This window comes from Brachycentrus maculatus, unplaced genomic scaffold (assembly GCF_059751285.1).
Source record: "Brachycentrus maculatus isolate JH-2025_06_01 unplaced genomic scaffold, ASM5975128v1 h1tg000029l, whole genome shotgun sequence".
Classification (NCBI taxonomy): domain Eukaryota; kingdom Metazoa; phylum Arthropoda; class Insecta; order Trichoptera; family Brachycentridae; genus Brachycentrus; species Brachycentrus maculatus.
Window position 1 is genome coordinate 1,295,998 of NW_028280783.1, and position 19,639 is coordinate 1,315,636.

Below are 19,639 nucleotides of genomic sequence, written 5' to 3' on the forward strand. Positions count from 1 at the left end.
TCATAAATTTGCGGTCGAACCAATAGTGTTATTTTGTGTATTGTATTATTGTTGTTTTGCATACTGTTGTAGAAGTCAGTAATGAGTAATGCACCTATTTTTGTATGGTTTTCATCGAATGCTTAAATTTAAATACTTAATGAACATAAACCCAGGTTTTTATTTTTGGGCTTCGTAAAATATTTAGTGTTTCAAAGGTATTCAAAAATGTAAGTTTGAGAACCTTTACATGGGGGCTGTAATTAAATGGGGATTTAAGTTTTTTGTACATTCGAATGTCCGCTAAATAAAATGAAATCCGAGAAGGCACAGAAGGAGGTTGACATTTGTTGTAAGCAAGAACTGCAACGGGCGAGCGGGGAAATGCATTCCGTGCAGTGGCGCTCGGTTAGGGGCGCCCGCGCACGCGCATGCGCCGGGCGCGGGCGCGCAATCAATAGTCGTGGTGGGAATACGTCCATCCTCTAGTTGGCAGGTCGCAGCCTGTATGGGGTGACATAGCCAGCATGCAGCCTCCCCCGAGAAAGGTGAGTTTGCCGACTATTCTACACATTTCTGAAATCGGAACTATTCCCAATAAATCGCAAGTTCTCGACCGAGTCTAGATCGACCGCCGCGAGTTCTCGCGTCGCGGTTTTCGCACGTTACTTTACTTTAAACCGCTCTTTCATTGATCAGGAAATATTTATATGCACGTGACCTTAGTACTAAAATGAGATCCGAGTTATTAGACTGTATTAAAATGTGCACGTGTCTCGATCGTAATGTTTTTCAGTTATGTTGTTTGATTTTTAAAACGCTCCACTCGGGATATTTATTCCCAACCACCGGACCAAAGAAGATGCGTGCCCCTGAAAATGTACTAAAATGATACGTTTGCGCTTGCCATAATAACTTCAACACGTCTCAAATCAATAAGTGATGTTACAAATCTGCTCTACTGAAGATTTTCATTTAAAAATCTTACTCGAAAATGAAATTTACAACATGGCGCTCTCCTTAAATCATTGTTTGCCTAACGCCCAACTTAAGGAAAATGTGTGCGTTGCGATATTTCGAGAATTCTACAAATATTGAATTAAACATATCATTAATTTATTAAATTATAGCTTTATCAATCAAATTATATATTATCTCATATTATTTCATTTCGCTTACTTCACATACATTCTTATAAAAAATGTAAAGCATTTATAACAAATTAGTATATTTTAAGTATGAAAATTTTGTTATGTATACATATATGTACTTTATAAACACAATGTTTTCATAGATATTGTGTTGTACTTGTCCAGATATTTTTTTTAAAAATAGGACTTTGAAAGAAACAAACAAAATTACATATTTTGAAGTTTTGTGTAAAGGTCAAACTTTATAAAAAAATGAGACGAGACTTTCCATTTACTTATAAATAATATCGAATTTTGTACAATGTCGTCGAAATGTTTTATTTAAAAAATAATATTCGATGTTTATGAATGAAATAATAGATATATTTTTATTTTTGTCTTTGCTCATTTTCCAGTAATACTGACTAAATAACGTTTTCGTAAAGTTTCTATAATAATTTGTAAAAAATATTGACCATATATAATTTGTAAATAAAGTAATTTATATATATAAATATTAGTAATTTATCATTATTTATTACTAATATTACTACATAATATTACACGTAATATTATGTACTACAATCTATTCTGAGAAAGGTTCCTCAATGGTGACTGAAAATATAACTTGATATTAAATATAGTTACGGTATACGGTCTAAAACACTAAGCACTCGAAAAAGTGTTTATTTATGGCTTGCCATAAATAAATATAACATACTTACAACTAAATTTCCTTAATAAATAAATAATTATCAAATTTCCTTTCGCGGATATCGCATAGATACTTTGAAATATTGACTGTATAGGTGTATAGTAACTCGATGTTCCTGAGGCTGAGAAAGTAGCTTGTAACCCAACTGTACTATTTCATCTGATTGTCTTTATTCATGGATTTTTTTTCGTACTTAAAGCGTTTATACTTGATTTCTGAATCTGTTCTCCATATATTCGTACAATCACTTTACATCCCCGTTATTATTTAGTAATGATAGTAGCATAAATCGAGGGAAATAATGGCGTTTATATTGTATTATTATTATTTATTTAAGTAACGATTCTCAATTAGGAAGGGAAACTATTTAAGGTTTTAGTACCATGAATATACCGTCAAAAAGGAATAAACTTATCAACAATCAAATCATCATATCAACAAATATCAAATTTTATTGATTCCACCGACTTTAAATGCTGAAAAATGGACAAGCATTTCTATATTAAGAACTTTCACACCTATGTATATACTTGTAAATAAAGCTTATTGAAACCTTATTTTAGTCGTTTTTTTTTTTAATTTTCAAATTTACTAAGAATTTTCTATACTAACATGAGACAATCCTACTGCACTCAAAAAGAAATGATTCCAACCCACATGTATCAAGTACAATTTATGATATGAGATAAAAGTTGTTTAATTTACTTACAATCCTTGTATGACATCGTCGTTCGATGTCAGAACTAATAATATATACATTTATTAACAGGGTAATTATGCGAAGTTCCTGAAAAATCTCCACAGCGAGCAGGTGGCAAAACTACAAGCGAAGAATCAACACGAATGTGAACTTCTAGAAGATATTCGTCAATTTACCATCAAGAGATCGGCTATAGAAAAGTCGTATTCTGAGGTACGGTGATAACATTACTATTTCCAAGAACAAATGTATCTATTTTTTACTCCATGGCACGAACGAGACATATTATCGATGTATTATTGGTATTTTTCAGGCTCTGTTGAAGATATCCTCAGCTTACTTAAACAAAAAGATTCCAAACATACCGGACCTGAAAGTCGATGGGGGCGAAGAAAAATGGTAGAGTTTCATAAAGTACTTTTGACGTAGTTACGTTTTATTTTTTTAACTGTAATCTTGTAAATACGTTAAATGTAGCCATTTGATAAAAACAACTAAGCTGCTTATGTAGGTACTTGAATTTGTGATATCAATGTATTTATACTGAAAACTCTCAACAAACTCATTTGTAGTACATATGTACCTCTCCGGAACTCGATTTTACGTTCAGTGCAGGTGACACGAGGATATGAAAGTAGAAGAGGTGTTTTCCGGATATCACCATCCGGTTCCGCTTTCGGATGATGACGTGTATTTATATTTTGAAACGCTGCGCTAAATTCAGAAACGTTTATTTGAGATTTAAAAAAAACAGTTATGCTGTATTTTTTTTTGTTGTTGTGCAAACTCCGCATTAAATGAGAAATTTAATCGAATACCCTGACAATTTTTATGATAAAAATGATATTTTCAAACGTAAATTCATATTTTTACTTTTTCGATATATTTAGTGTAAATTAATTTTTTTTTATTTTTTTTTATTATTTTTTATTTTTTTTTATTTATTGACTTGGCGTTTAATTTGTAGAACTCCATTTTAATTTATGTGTTAATTTTAAATCAAACACAGATTTTTTGAGTCTACTAAGTTGTATTTTATTAACAAAAAACACATAAAAAATTTAATTGTGACAATTGTTTCGCCTTGTTAGGGCATTATCAAACGAATGTGAAGATCAAATCGACTACGGTCCTTATGTAGCTATACAATTCTATGTGACAGTTTTAACATGTGCAGTAATAATTTATGGCACATGTTAAAACTGTCACATAGAATTGTATAGCTACATAAGGACCGTAGTCGATTTGATCTTCACATTCGTTTGATAATGCCCTAACAAGGCGAAACAATTGTCACAATTTAATTTTTTATGTGTTTTTTGTTAATAAAATACAACTTAGTAGACTCAAAAAATCTGTGTTTGATTTAAAATTAATACATAAATTAAATTAAAAATGTCAAATATGCTGAAGCATCAAATAAAATTTTCTAGAAATATTTACTTCTAGTGAGAAGTAAATATTATGCTCACTTGCTAAAAACTAGCATTAAAATATTTATTCGTGAACATTAGATATTTTATATTGTTTTACTTTTTACCATAATCGTATTCTCGGTTTGAAAGTTATCAATAAATTCAAGCAGACACTGAATAAGCTCCTGTTGTGTTACCACTGAGTTCCACAAAGCTTAAGTTTATAGAAGTACCCGAAAAAAATCGATACAAGTTGTGACTAATTCGTAAAAAAGTACGAAAAAGAAAAACTTTACTCAATAGTTGAATTCCTAATCTGTTAAATAATTATCTTTTCTTTTTTAGATTCTTCAAAGTAAAGATTGTTTCGAGGAACAAAATGTTATTTTTTCAGGAATATGTGGAGTGTGTGGCGGACGGTGCTGGAGGAGAATGAGAAGTTGGCGCGAGCGAGGCTTGCAGCCGTGGAAGTGTTCCAACAGCAGATAGCTGACGAAGCCAAAGCTCTGAGAGCTCACAAAATGGCAACATCTAAAAAGGTTTTTTTCAAAAAATATCCTATGATAATCTTAATCTAAACAGACTAGGCGATATATACTCCGCACTTCGGAAAACTACCGAAACATCTTTCCGGAAATTTCAGTTCCGTTCACCTCTTTATCATATAACTTTTATATGATAGCCTTAGAAATAAATTGTGCCTAAAACTGTGTTATTATTACAAATGGTTTAAAGGATGATAAAACAAGCCGCGTTAAACTTATCTTTGTTATTTAAACTAAATATAATATTATTTGTAATCTCGTCTAATAGCATAATCGTAAAACTCTTGAGATTATCAATAAATAATAATCTTTTCTTTACAAAAACTAATAATATGAATGTGACCCAAAACGAATTGTAAAACTGTCGGGAAATACAATACCAAAACTTATGGTTCATATAAATGTTATTTTTATAAGTAAAAATTGTATAATCTTTTTCAGTGTTCTGATCAACTAATGTTGGTACACAAGGAACTACAAACGTGTGTTCAGGATGTAGATAAGACCAAAAAACTTTATTTTGACGAAGAACACTCCGCTCACGATGTACGTGATAAAGCTAAAGATATCGAAGAGAAGTGAGTATTTTTTTCTCGATATTGCATTGTGACATGTTATGTGTGTAATATAAAAATCTTATTTTTCTATTTAATTATTATTTTCATGGTATAAAAATTATGATGAATTACGTCATACATTATAAATAAGGAGAGGTGATTGACTGAGAATTCACGCATTTCATACGTATATTGTATAAAAACATGCTGCGCTTTCTTGTTATGTATTTGAGGTATATATTATGTGATGTATAATATTGTTTTATTTTGGAGTATCTGTTATATGTTGTAGGTAAATCAAAATACTTTAAACCTCAATGTATATATTGTATGCATGTATGTTATTTCTTTTAATTCAAGAAATGCGAAACAGTAAATAATATAAAAACTTACTACTGAGGACAAAAATGTTACAATTTCTTATTTTTTATGTGGACAGTCCCCACGTAAAACTTAATTTGAAGTATTCAAATTCAAGTTCTTATACTTATATTTGACAAACAGGTTCAGTCTTGCGCGTTTTATTCATATTTGCTTATCTTTTTGAAGTGCCGCAATAGTTAGAAGATATAAAATTGAGAGAAAAAACACTTCAAAAAATTCAACACGACTTCATCCTCTATCGTGTTTTAATAATAACGAAGATTTCAACCGGTAATTAATTAAAAAATCTTAAGTAAAATATATTGTTGAATTAAAATGATGATACAAAAAATAAAATTATTAATAAGCAATAAGTTTATTTTTAAGATACTTATCAGCTCCCATTCTCTTTTAATCTAAGTAATGATTGTTATAACAAAGGTAAAAAAAAACAACAACAAAATACGATATTAGATACTTTAAAAAATAAACACTTGTTAAAATCTACATTTGCTAAAAATGTTAGTATATAAAATCTAACCCTGTAATGTGACAAAAATAGCATATGTACTATGTGTAATGATATCACTATTAGATTAGAAAAATCGCGCGATCTTCTCTTATTCTCAGGAAAATATGTTGGAATGATTCCAGATTTTTCGGCTTCTAGAAGTGGAAATGTCATCAGTTAGAATTCTCTTGGCTTTACCGGGATGCCTAAATTCTTGGTATTAATTCGGACAATTGCTGCGAATATTATATCATAATGTATGTTAGGCTAATGTATGTAAACTATCTTTTCGTTTTCTTTACGTTTGAAACTTAATATTTTTTATATATATATATACATATATATTTTTAAGGTAAAAAAACACTAAAATTGGAAAAGCGTTTCAGAAATACAGGCGTCGTATTTCTTGAACAACTAAACAAACATTATTTACAATGATGAAATCAATATATTAACTTTATCTGTACATGATTTATTTTCATATAATTAAATATTTAAATCCTGGGATAGCGTCATCTTTCAAACCTATAAAATTTCTTCTTTTTCTAATCCCCATCTACACCCAATGGTATAAAAGAACTGCGTCTTATGGGCAGTGTTATATTAATTTTAATCACGCAAATGTAACGTTATCAGTCCTGCGCTTCGGGTTATATTAAATAAATATTAGAATGATAAAACAATTACATTTATTTTGACCTCCCCTGGGAATCGAACTCGGGACTTACAGAACTGAGTCAAACGTGCTAAACATGCTGCGAAGATGGACGATGATAAAATACGTATACTGTAGCTGGTATCACTGGTAGCTGAAAAACCGCTGTTGAGCGATAAAAATAAATAATGTATGTATTTATATTTTATGCGAAAAAAACGTTGATATATACATATGTAACTGTTGATACGTGGTTTTCGTTTTTTCAAGGAAAACAATTTTTGTCGATTCCAATTATATAATTATAAGCTTTAAATAATTCACGAATTCCATTAAACGTTACTTGAAATTTAACCACGTTGAAATGGTTACAAAGTATATTTTTTCACCACCAACTTATTTTTATGTTTTAAAAGATATTTCCAGGTACACATCAAATAATATATCCTCAATCATAATAATTCATGTGGCCCGAGTCAGACGTTTAGATTTAAAAATGTAATAAAAAGCAGACGGATAAAAAATGACCATTTTTTCTGATTTAACATCCGTAGTTTTGAATCTAACATACGTAGTTTTAAATAAACTATCGCCCAAATGGCGTCCCTCACACTCCAAATACTAAGTAACCTTTTTTTAAAAGTATTATTGCACTCTATAAGGCATTGAACTATTTGGGCTCAAATGCTATTTTTGGGGGCTCAATATTTTTATGGTCCTGAAACATTTGTTGGATTGGAAAAGCACGTTGTTCAACGGATCACACCATTATGGCGACCGACACCACGTGAAAAATAAATTTCCCGTCCTCCTCTTTTGAATTAACCTACTTTAAAATTTCTATTACCATTATTAAGAAAACTATGGCGCCTTCAAATCCATGCATCTGCCGCACGCCACCCTGTATAATCATGTGTTATCTGGTGTTGATGTTTTCTATGCAGGAAAATATTCTACGCCTTACGCCTGTTATTTTAAACATAGGCAATATTCATAGCACACTTGTATAAATAGATTTACTTTGAATAAATTAAAGTTCAAATGAATTGATATTTAAACGTACGTATTTAAAAGCTTAAATTATAGTTTTTTTCCAAATGATAATATAGATTTCGAAACATTCAATTAATTTATGTGCATTATCGTACATAAATCAATATTTTTTCTTCATATTTATCTAAAGTTCACCGAAAGAAACGCGGAGACCATTTTGAATACATTCATAATAGCATTTTTTTTTCAATATATCTTTTGCGATTTTTTGTTGATAAATTGATGGCCGCGTAATTGATGTTACAACCAGTCTGTGGGTACAGTATATACAATATTAATATAATTTATTATATCGGACACTGGATTATTCATTCTACGGATGAGATGTCAATTTTAAATGTGTCTCAACTTGATATGAAACATGTATCCTTCTTCTCTTTATATGAAAGAAGAAGTCTAAGCATCCCAGGGCTTACGACCTGGCATTTGGCCGGCTTAAGCGATCACTTTATACACTTATGTAACGTTCACCATTCAGCCCATTATTGAGCCAAATGCCAGATCGTAAGTTCTGGGATGCTCAGACTTCCATCTTCTTTCATAAAAAGGAAGAATGAAACATGTTTCATATCAAGTTGAGACACCTGAAAAAAAAACACTTTTTACAAATAAAAGACAATTAATACATATTTTTTCCTTTCACATTACATAATGGTTAAATATTTTACAATCTAATATTTTACATCTAATTTGTATCACCTAAAATATAAAACAAGTGTTTTATGTTTTTGATCAGCAAATAAAAAAACTTGTATTAACCAATGTTTTTTTTTATGTTTGACAAAAGCAGCGACAAATTGTTTGGCGGTTTACAGATTGTTTTTAAATAACGCCGTTTTACTAATTGTTATATTTCGAGAATTTGTAACGTATAATTAAAAGGCGTACTTTGGTGTTAACGAGTGAAATCACGTTTTCAGACTCAAAAAGAAAAAAGGATCATTCTTCCAGTCTATTACATCTCTACAAAAGAATAGCGCCAAAGTGTCATCTAGGCGAGATGCCTTGGAAGAAAAGTCTACCGGAGCGAGGAATGACTACTTACTCAGCCTCGCGGCTGCCAACGCTCATCAGGTAAGTTGAATTTTCCAAAAGTAAACACGAGGTTCTGGAAAGCTAAATACAAATTTGACGCCACATCGCTCACTCCTTTCAAGAACGTCAAAAATAAAAAATCGTCTATTTTTCAGTTGTGCATGTTTTCGGAATGTCCAGAAAATATACTATGTATATCCCAGCAAAAGAGGCATATTTTTAACTTAATATTTACCCGCTACAGGGCAGAAAGTGTTGTTTTTGCATTTTGAAGAAATGGTATTGTTTAATTATTTTTTAAATATACTAAACATTTTGCAAATGAAGAAAAAACATTCAGGTTTTACCTAAAAAGATTTGTTGCTCAGTAAAAAGTTTAATAAGTGGCTAGTAATTTATTTTTAATACATTGCTTTATATTTTAAACTTTAAAAACGTTCTTCTGAAAAATTAAGTTTTTTATTTATGACGTTCTTGAAAGGAGTGAGTGATATCTCAAAATAATATATTCTCTACTCAATTGCTTAGACTTAATCGGATATCTTAATACTTCACATATTTTTTATTGGTGGGACTCTAAAACGAATTAACAAGGCTGCAGCTATATCCGGATGCCTCAGAAATTCAGTGTGGAGGAACAAACACATGAGAATGGAAAGTAAAATGAAGATATGTTTATTAAGCTTAGGAATATTCTACCTTTAAATAATATAAAAACGGTGTATTATGCGTTAATACAATCGATTCTGCAGTATGGAGTTATACATAGGCTGGGGAGGAGCTTATAGGATAAATTTAAATTCACTCTCAAATATTAAAAAAAGGGCAAAAAAAATCTTAAAAAGCCCAGAACTTATCCTTCAAAACTAGTATTTAAAGAACTTAATGTACCAACAATTGAAGATTTTTTTTAATAAAGCCTCTATCTTACAAACTTTTGAAGAAAAAACATCTGAAGTGCAAATTTCACGTAACCCTAGATTTTATAATAATTTAATATTGCACAGATGTAGAACAACAGCGGCGTTAAACCATTATACGTACGTAGGTATTTTTTAAAATAAACTTCTGGAAAACTTAAAATCTATTTAAAATTATCAAATCTTTAAAACTTAAATAAAAAAATATATAAGACTCACCCCTACCTGGACTCCATACCAAGGAATATTTTTTTTAAATTTTTAATTTACATTGTTTATTTCTAATTTTAATTTTAATTTACTTTGTTAAAAAATATATATAACGAACTCCCTCTCTAAACACAAGTATCTACTTTATTAGAGAGGTAGAAACGTTATATTTGAAATGTATTGTTTATTTATCAACTATTTTGTATTTAAATATGTATTTTGTAAAAAAATACAAATTCAAAAAAAAAATACAAAACACGTGTCTGACCAATAAATAGCCACATATTGAATTGAGGCAAGAGCAGATACCTCTAGAACAAAATCTCGACTTGGAACCTCTGAGATGAAAACTCTCCGATCTATAACAGGAAATACAAATACATACATTGCGAGACCGTGCAAGAAATAGTGATATTGTGTAAGATGGAAGATATCGTGAGGTGGGGACGAGAACGAAAGTGATACTGGAATAAGCATGTAAACAGAATGACAGATGACAGACTTCCACGATCTCCCTTCAAGGAAACCCTGAAGGACGTAGACCCCCAGGCAGACCTCCAAAAAGGTGGAGAGATAACCGACAGTCAACATCCTAAGAGCAACAGGCGGAGGCACAGACAGATCCTCGGGATCTATAAAAAGAAGAAGTGATATTTTTTTTATTTCTTAATTCTGTTGTGAAATATTTTTTGGGTAATTGTCGTCTATCGAATGATGTCTGCAGGCCATTTGTCGATAGCCCCGTTTTAGATCAAACAATAAGCCAAGAAACATCGGCAGCTACTTAATTATTTGTACCAATAATGGGGGTAGAATTTTTACTGTTTGTATTTTACTATTATTCTTTGTATTTAAATCGATAACCTAATGCAGAGTCGGATTGTGATCCCCGAGTCAAAGGCTCTATAAATTCTTAATTATACACGACGTAAATCTAGGACGTGTTTGTAGGGAAGGAGTATCTTCGTTATCACTACTAATTGTCTTAAGCTTTATAACGTGAATGTAGAACACAATATAAACTTCGCACTGATGCAGTTAATGTGTTTTTTATGCACCAACATTAGAAGACAACAGTCTTTTAAATCGTGGAACATTTCTTCCTTCTTGTCCGCCCCCGTAGTGTAATGGTCAGCACGCTCGGCTACCGTACTGGAGATGCCGGGTTCGATTCCCAGGGGGAGTCAAATTAATATAAGTGATTTTTTCACTCTTATATTTATTCAATATTACCTTGGACTGGTACCGGAAGCGGAGGGCCGATCACCTTTCCTACATGTGTTAACGATCAAGATAACACTGCGTTTATATGATGCAGTGCTCTATGCACCATTGGGGTGCGGATAAGGGGTTTCAATGAAATTGAATGAACATTTCATAACTTTTATATTACTGGTTTAATAAAATAGAGTGAAGAAATATTACACGCTTTAAAAGACTGTTATTTTCTAACTGATGCAGTACTCTAATGCACCATTGAGAGCGGATGAGGGTTTGAAGTAAATTAAAGTAAAGAAAATATATCAATCTAGACTTGTCCCTTATTTTACATCAATACACTTCCAGCCCTCATCTGCCCCAATGGTGCATTAGAATATTGCCATAGATCTGATACGATCTTCTTAACACATTGACTGTCAGTGCCAGCCACCGGTGGCTAACACAAGGCATGTCGTCTCGTCGGTCCCCGGAGGCTGACACTTTGTGCCTAAAGATGGGGACTGGCCGGAGCATTTCGTCGTAACGTCGCTCGAGGCGAGCACTTGAAACTATGGATGTAGCGCTCGGCTCGCTGTACTGACTATACGAATGCTCGCATCGTAACGTGTTAAGTTTCGTATTAAGTTGACTTTATATGACAATATAAGATATAAGGTACAAAGTGTCAGCCTCCGGTGGCCAACGAGGCGCAATTGAAATGCCTTGTCTCGGCGACCGGTGTCTGACACTGGAAGTCAATGTGTTAGCATTAGCGAGATCATTAAATTGTAATACAACATTTTGAGTGTGTCTAAATATAAGAGTTTATAATACAAGTTTTTATAATATAAAAGTTTCTGCTAAAAAAAAAACTTCTTTACATCTCACCAATAGATGTCTCTAGTGAAGTTCTAGTGATTCAAGAACAAGGTTTCTGAATTGGTTCATATATATAGAACTTCCAAGAATTTGAGTAGTGTGGTTGTCAATAATGGTAGAATTGGTGAATGTTACACGTGTGTAAAGTGATCACTTAAACCAGCCCATGACGGTCGTCAGCCCCGTAAATGCCCAGACTTCTATATTCTTCTTCACCTATGATGAGATGTTAAAAAAATGTAATAATTTTTAACAATTGTGATGTACATATGTACGGTAAAAGTTAAAGAATCGAATTTATTTTCAGAATCGGTATTTCCTAGTGGACCTTCAGGGGTGCATGAGTGCAATGGAGGCGGCGGTTTACGAGAGGGTGGCGGAGTACCTGACGCTGATGGGCCGCACAGAGCTGCTCACGTGCTCGGCCACTCAGCACTCCTTCGGCAAGATCAGGGACCAAGCCCAGCAGCTCACGCGGGAGTACAATCTCCAGTGTTGCTACCTCTACTACCCAGTGCTAAAGCAACACATCCAGGTGAGCAAGCCGGGGGAACAAATCGGGCTAACAGAAACATATCGTATTCATTTAAAATCAAACACAGATTTTTTTAAAGTGTAATAAGTTGTATTTTATTAACAAAAAAACATAAAAATTAATATTGTGACAATTGTTTCGCCTAGTTATGGCATTCGTTTGATAATGCCATATTAATTTTTATGTGTTTTTGTTAATAAAATACAAATTAGTAGACTCAAAAAAACTGTGTTGGATTTAAAATTAATACATAAATTAAAATGGAGTTCTACAAATTAAAAGCCAAATCAATAAAAAAATGAAACATAGCGTAGTCGTACAGGAGAAAGTGACCGACTAACAAAATGTAAAATGTTCAGGAGGGCCATTTAAGATACTTTATCTTGGCAAAAAAATAAACATCAATGTTTTCCAAGTTAAAAATCGCTTTGGTATATTTTTTAGGGCAAAATTAAGCTAATAAGATATCAAATAGTCAATAATCACGTTTATTTAAAAAATACACTTGGTCACTTTCTCCTGTATGACTACGATATCTTGAATATTTAAAGCATTAACTTTGTGGATCATTGCAAAATATTACTTGGAGGAATGAAATAACTTTGTTTTTTGATCCGCTCACTTTTTTTAAATTTAAAAACCAACTTATTTCACCAACAACCTATTTCCCTCTTCAGGGTTTATTTTAAAACTAAACAGACATACATAATATATAAAAAAAACAGTGAACAAATTTGTTCACTGTTTCTTTTATTTATTATGTATGTCTGTTTAGTTATGAAACCAACCCTGAATAGGGCAACAGGTTGTTGTCGAAACTAGTTGGTTTTTAATAAAATAAAAAATTGAGTGGATCAAAAAACAAAGTAATTTTATTTCTCCAAATGATATAACAGAAACATGTCTGGCTTGAATGCCCCACAGGCATTGAGCCAAACGATTATTTCAAACCCATTGGGATTCAAATTTTGTGACATGGTTGTGTATGTGTTAAACACCTTAATGTAAAAGCATAAATAACAAGTTTTAAAAACAAATCAGTATTGCAAAGTTTTGTTTCCTCCCTCTTTTCGTTCATTTTCATAAATCAAAGAAACCAATTCACAGCAACTCGTATAAATACTTGGAATTCACATTGGACCTAATATGGATTCCTAACTAACTAACTAACCATCACGCCGCTTCCCCACAGGAGTAGGCAGAGAGAATAGAACGCCATACCATCCTGTCTTTGCAAACATTCTTCGCCTCTTCCACATTCATACATCTTTGACAAGCACACTACTCAAATTCTTGGCAGTTGCATATATTATATATGAACCAATTTAGAAACATTGTTATTGAATCACTAGAACTTCACTAGAAACATCTATTGGTGAGATGAAAAGAAGCTTTTAATTGAGCAGAAACTCTTTTATTAGTATGTGAGGTCAGAATCCTGGATTATAATCAAACACTGAGAAACGCCAGGAAATATCATTTTCATTTTTATTATTTAAGCTTATCGTTTGACCAGATAATTTATTCACAACATTTTGAGTCTGTCCAAATACTTGTTCACAAAATCTGGATAATCTCCAATACAGGAATTATTTTCATATTAATTTTGACATCATACGTGTAACATTAAAAAAAATAATATGAAAATAACTCCTGTTTATTGTAACTGCAGACAGTTGGTAGAATTCCATATTGAATTGTTGGGTAATATATCCAAAAGTAAACAAGGTTTATTTGATTGAATTCTACATTCATCTATGTATATGTTAATACGTGACGCGTTTCGTCTTCTTAGGACATTATCAAACACTCAACGCGTTACGTATTAACATAAACATAAATTAATGTAGAATTCAACCATATGAACCTTGTTTAATTTTGGATATATTACTCAACAATTCAAAAGCTCCTGTATTGGAGATAATTCAGATTTTGTGAACAAGTATTATAATATAATAATAAAAAAAAACCCTTATCCGCACCCCAATGGTGCATAGAGCACTGCGTCATATAAACGCAGTGTTATCTTGATCGTTTACATATGAAGGAAAGGTGATCAGCCCTCCGCTTCAGGTACTAGTCCAGGGTAGTATTGAATATATGAAAAAATCACTTATATTTATTATACCCCCCTTGGGAATCGAATCCGGGACCTCCAGAACGGTAGCCGAGCGTGCTGACATTACACTACGGAGGCGGACAAAATGTCGTCCTATCAATGTTCTCTTGCTTATCGTGTGTGTTCGTTTGGCAGTATGAGTTCGAGGCTTGCGACAACGATCCGGTGGACCACGTGACGACAGACCACGACAGCGCAGCGGTGACGCTCAGCAGCGAGGCCCGCCGCTGGGCCACGCGCATCGCCCGGGACAACAACTCGGTGCGCGAGGGGACGCGCCGGCTTCAAGTGCTCATAGCCCTCAGGGACTCGGGACAGAAGGTAACATGACAGCTCTATATCCTGTACTACTGTACTCGCCTACTCACGATCAGCGCCAACTTTTGGTTAACCCTTTCCGGTCCTATGTCGAATGTCATTCGACATCGACTTTATTCCGGTGAGTCCTTTGTCGAATGTCATTCTACATTTTTTTTCTTCATCAGTTTGGTGTTAAAATACAAGCAAACATATTTTTTTCTCACTCGTATTTAGTGTGCGGTATACTGGGACGAGGATTCAATGATTTTTACAAACGCTAGAATGTGTAAATTTCTACCTGAGAATGATTCAAAAGGTTTGTTTTGGGGGCTGGCTCGGTACCCGGCACTCGGATGTCCGGCTACCGGCATCAGTTACACTGGACTCGTGCGCATGTGAGCAGCAGTGATGCCGATTCCATCCACAATAGCCCACGTGTATGGAAAAATGTTACGCTCAACGAAAAATTCCTGGAGGTAGGAAAGAAACCCGATACATTGCGTCACTTGCGAGAGAAAGCCTGGCACCGGTGACTGTTTTTACTGATATCATACATTAGATGTCTATAAAATTTAATAATAAGAGACAAGATTTTATATTTTTAAAATAAAAATAAATTTTTAACACAAGTGTAGTTTTATCAAAAAAAACTTGGATGTATTGTTTGAATGTCGGTGAAAATTTATCACGTCACATTTTGTCATCCGAATGGACCCTTGCCCAGAATGGCCCACAACAATATTGGGCTAATTTTTTTTCTTTATTTTAAATTCTTTTGCGTTTCACAATATATTGTAATTACAAGTACAAATAAAATAATTAATAACAAAAAATATCCCACAAAGGCATGACCTGTGTGTAGGTATACATTTTAATTGAGGTTATAATAAAAGGGCACTGGCAAGAATACAATAGATATCAGAAATAAAATTAGATTAAAAGTGCTAATACGAACTCGGCTGTCCAAACTCAAAACACAGTAAGGGACATTTTTTTGTAGAACTTTTTTTGTTGTTGCATTTTTGGACTAAGTAGATTCTTCTTAGTCAAAAAATACAAAAAAACGTACTACAAAAAAATGTTCCTTACTGTGTTTTAAGTTTGGACAGCCGAACTACAAATATTTGATTTTAACAGAAAACAAAAAAATCAAAAAGAGGAAAATGAAAAAAGCTTGAAAACATTTACTATATGAGTTATATATTTAGAAGAAGGTACTTAGATCTTATGACAAAATGTGACGTGGAAAATTATCCCCGACATTCGACGAGGGCTGTGGTTTGATTTTATCCTTTTTTTTATAAATTTTATAATTTTTTATATGATATGGTTAGTAAGTGACAGCATCGGCTGACATTTTGCTCAGTGAACTCCAATTTGTTTTATTTTATTTTATTTGGAAGTTTTACAGAACAGTTACATAAATATATTTAAAATAATGAGTAACAAAAAAAACAGGTAAGTATTTGTAACTTTCCATTTACAAAATTTCACATGTCGCTCACTCCTTTCAAGAACGTCATAAATCAAAAAACTCGATTTTTCAGGAGAACGTTTTTAAAGTTTAAACATATAACACAATGTATTAAAAATAAATATCAAGCCACTTTTTGAACTTTTCACTGTGCAACAGATCTTTTTAGGTAAAACCTGAAGGTTCTTTCTCCATTTGAATAATATTTATTATATTTAAAAAAATAATTAAAGTATACATTTTCTTCAAAATGCAAAAACAACATTTTCTGCCCCGTAGCGGGTAAATATTAAGTTAAAAATATGCCTCTTTTGCTGGGATATAGTACATTTTCTGGGCATTCCGAAAACATGCACAACTGAAAATTGTCGATTTTTGATTTATGACGTTCTTGAAAGGAGTGAGCGATGTGTCATTAAATATAAATACCTAGAGCCGGAAGGAAGAAAAGGGGAAAACGGAAAGATCAAAGCTCAAGTCCTTAACAAATTATGTGAAAATTGGGACACACTACGATATAAATATCGACTTACTATGTACGCGATCGCAGTGCTCCCAATGTCGAGTAGAACATACAAAATTCCCAAATTCATCGTTGATCAATTTTGATGAACGATAAATATAGAAACCTTGTTTAGAGTTTGTTCTACTCGTGGTAAGCGCTAGGATTGTCAGTAATTCCGGTGAATCAATGTATGACTTGTTTTAAGGTTTTTCCAATATGTATGTGAGATGAATTTGCAGACGGACCCGAATGATCCGAACGGACCCGACATCGAGACGAAAATAGACGAGATAAGGCAGAATATTAGAAGGGCTGAAACATCTAAAGTGAAGGCTGAGTCTCGTATAGAATGCCTCCGAGCTGGCGGAGTCGGTGTGGATGAAATAGTCCAGGAAGCGGAGGCACTGTCCGTTCAGGACCTCCCTAGGAGCAGCAGCTCGCTCAGCGTCAGGACGGATGCTTCGGGAATGGCGGTAAGTCAAACAAAACTTTTTCTCGGCCAAGCTTTTTCGCAGATCGTGTCTTTTATAAGGCAGACAAAGGCCGGATTATGAACGCTCGATCGGTACTGTCCAAAATCCTGTCGATAAATATATAATATTTAATATTCTAAACATTATTAATATTTAAAGCTTTTACTTTGTGGTTAGTCTTTTTTGTAATTATTATTATTTACAAAAATGTTAGTTATATTAGTATATAACCACTCACCGAGATTTTCATGTCTACCGGTTTCGAGACGTACCGCATTATCAGAGGGAATATTATGAGTGGTTAACTTTTTTAATTTTATTTTATGTTTTAACCAGCGGAAAAGACTGAAATGAGTCATTTAAAATTAAAATACAATTCAAAATTTAAAAACATCAACCCCCTACAACGTTCCCAATGATAAATGCGGTACCTATCTTAACGTTATAGGGAGGTTTACTGTATTTATTGTTTCCTTAGTTTTGTGTTCCACCGCCTTTGTGGAGATATCAATAATAAATATTTAAAATACATATTTTATTATTTTTTATCGATAATATCAACTTTTCGACAATACGTATTATGAAACGGATTTATAATGCCTAAGTCTGTATAAGTAATAGTCCAGAAATAAAATTAAACTTACTAAAGTCCTATCTTTTGATAAATGTATAAATTACCTACATGAATTTCTTTTCTATAAGGATATGAAAAATATTCGCCATAAATCTCAATCGAGCTCCGTGTTCTTTATATGTTTATATTTCACTTTAATATTCAATTTAGCTTAAAGCCAGTTTAAAATATAAAATACTTTTCTCTTTAAAATACTTATATTTTTCTTTTCGTGAGCCGAAATTGTTTTATTTTAGCTGCTTTGAAATTCAAAAACTTTGAAATTTATTTAAAGAGAAATTCCCCTAGTGAATTTTGTATAATTTTATTTGATAAAACTTATCGTTCAAGGTACTTGAAAATGCAAGAAATAATATTTTTTTTATTCTTACGAATAACGTTAAGTTTAACGTACTAATATGAGCATATTATACTAAATTTTCATTTGTCTTTGCTAATAATACGTTTGCTTTAGGTACTTTAAAATTCAAGAAGCAATTCATTTTAAATTCTCCGAGTTTTGTAATCTTTCTGAATAATTATTGAATTAATTTTGGAAGAAGTTCTAAAGATGATTTTAAATGTACAAATTTCTAACAATTCAAATATTTAAGTATGTTACTAAGCAAATAGCTCGGTTCTATTACAAGCCAGTGAATAAGTAATAATTACAATTTCAAAGGTCGAAGACTTTGAAAGTTAATTAACTTGGTGGGTTCTAGAACGCACATAAGTAATATGTCATATAAAAAGTCTCTGCAGTTTTTTGCCACTAGATGATGTTGATGCCCATATATCAGGCAAAACTCACCCGATTGTTTCAAATGGACATGTGCTTAAAAGGAGATATTGTTTACATGCTTGGAAAAATAATTTTCCAATCCATTGCTTTTGTAAAAAGTAATATTGATTTGAAAATGAGATAAATATCTGAAAAATACGCTACGTGATGCTTTTTTACTATAAAAAGGTTAAAACCTTGCAAAAATTGCCGATTTTTTTGTGAAGTGTACGGTGAGAATGTTTTGAGTATACAAAGGACCCAGGAGTTGTTTGCTTGATCCCGTTCTTGAAATTTTGATGTCAAAGATGCATTTCCCTCTGGTCGGCCAGTCATAGAAAAAGTCGATGAAATTTTAAAACTGATGGAGTAAGACTGACATGCAAGCTGTCAAAAAATAGTGGAGATACTAAATATCAACCACATGGCAGTTTGAAATCATTTGAAAAGAGCAAGCTACAAAAAGAAGGCCAATATTTGGGTGCTAAATGCATTAACGCAAAGAAATTTTACTGACCGAATTTCCATAAGTGAAATGCTGCTGAAACGCAACGAAATCAAACCATTTTTGAAGCGAATTATCAAAGACCGTAAAAAGTGGGTAAAATACGGGTATATCAAATGCATGTGATCATGGTCAAAAACTGGTGACCCTACACAAACGACTTCAAAACCAGGATTATCGGCAAACAATTCGATTTTCAACAAATATTTTTTTTGTTAAAAAATGTACCAATTAACCGCAGAGACTTTTTATATGACCCAATATATACATATTGTAGTACGCATCAATTATATAGATCAATTTTATAAAGAGCGACATTACATTTAAGACGGCATTAAGGATTTTTTTATCATTAGGAACTGGAGGGTTCTAAGACGCACAGAAGTTTGTATATACATATTGTAGTACGCATATTATGTAAATCAATTTTATAAAGAGCGACATTACAATTTAGATGACATTCAAGA

At 32.5% G+C, this 19,639-nt stretch overlaps 1 protein-coding gene across 1 annotated transcript in view; it reads left to right on the forward strand.

Annotated features, from left to right (window-relative positions):
- The first annotated feature begins 506 nt into the window (after positions 1-506).
- The window catches only part of nwk (FCH and double SH3 domains nervous wreck), a 44,333-nt gene continuing 25,200 nt past the window's right edge, over positions 507-19,639 (forward strand). The window contains exons 1-9 of the mRNA XM_088271677.1: positions 507-527; positions 2,594-2,737; positions 2,838-2,923; positions 4,334-4,478; positions 4,926-5,062; positions 8,544-8,697; positions 12,175-12,402; positions 14,657-14,842; positions 17,040-17,273. Of these exons, the coding sequence (XP_088127803.1) occupies positions 507-527; positions 2,594-2,737; positions 2,838-2,923; positions 4,334-4,478; positions 4,926-5,062; positions 8,544-8,697; positions 12,175-12,402; positions 14,657-14,842; positions 17,040-17,273 (1,335 nt within the window). The remainder of the gene's footprint in view (positions 528-2,593; positions 2,738-2,837; positions 2,924-4,333; positions 4,479-4,925; positions 5,063-8,543; positions 8,698-12,174; positions 12,403-14,656; positions 14,843-17,039; positions 17,274-19,639) is intronic.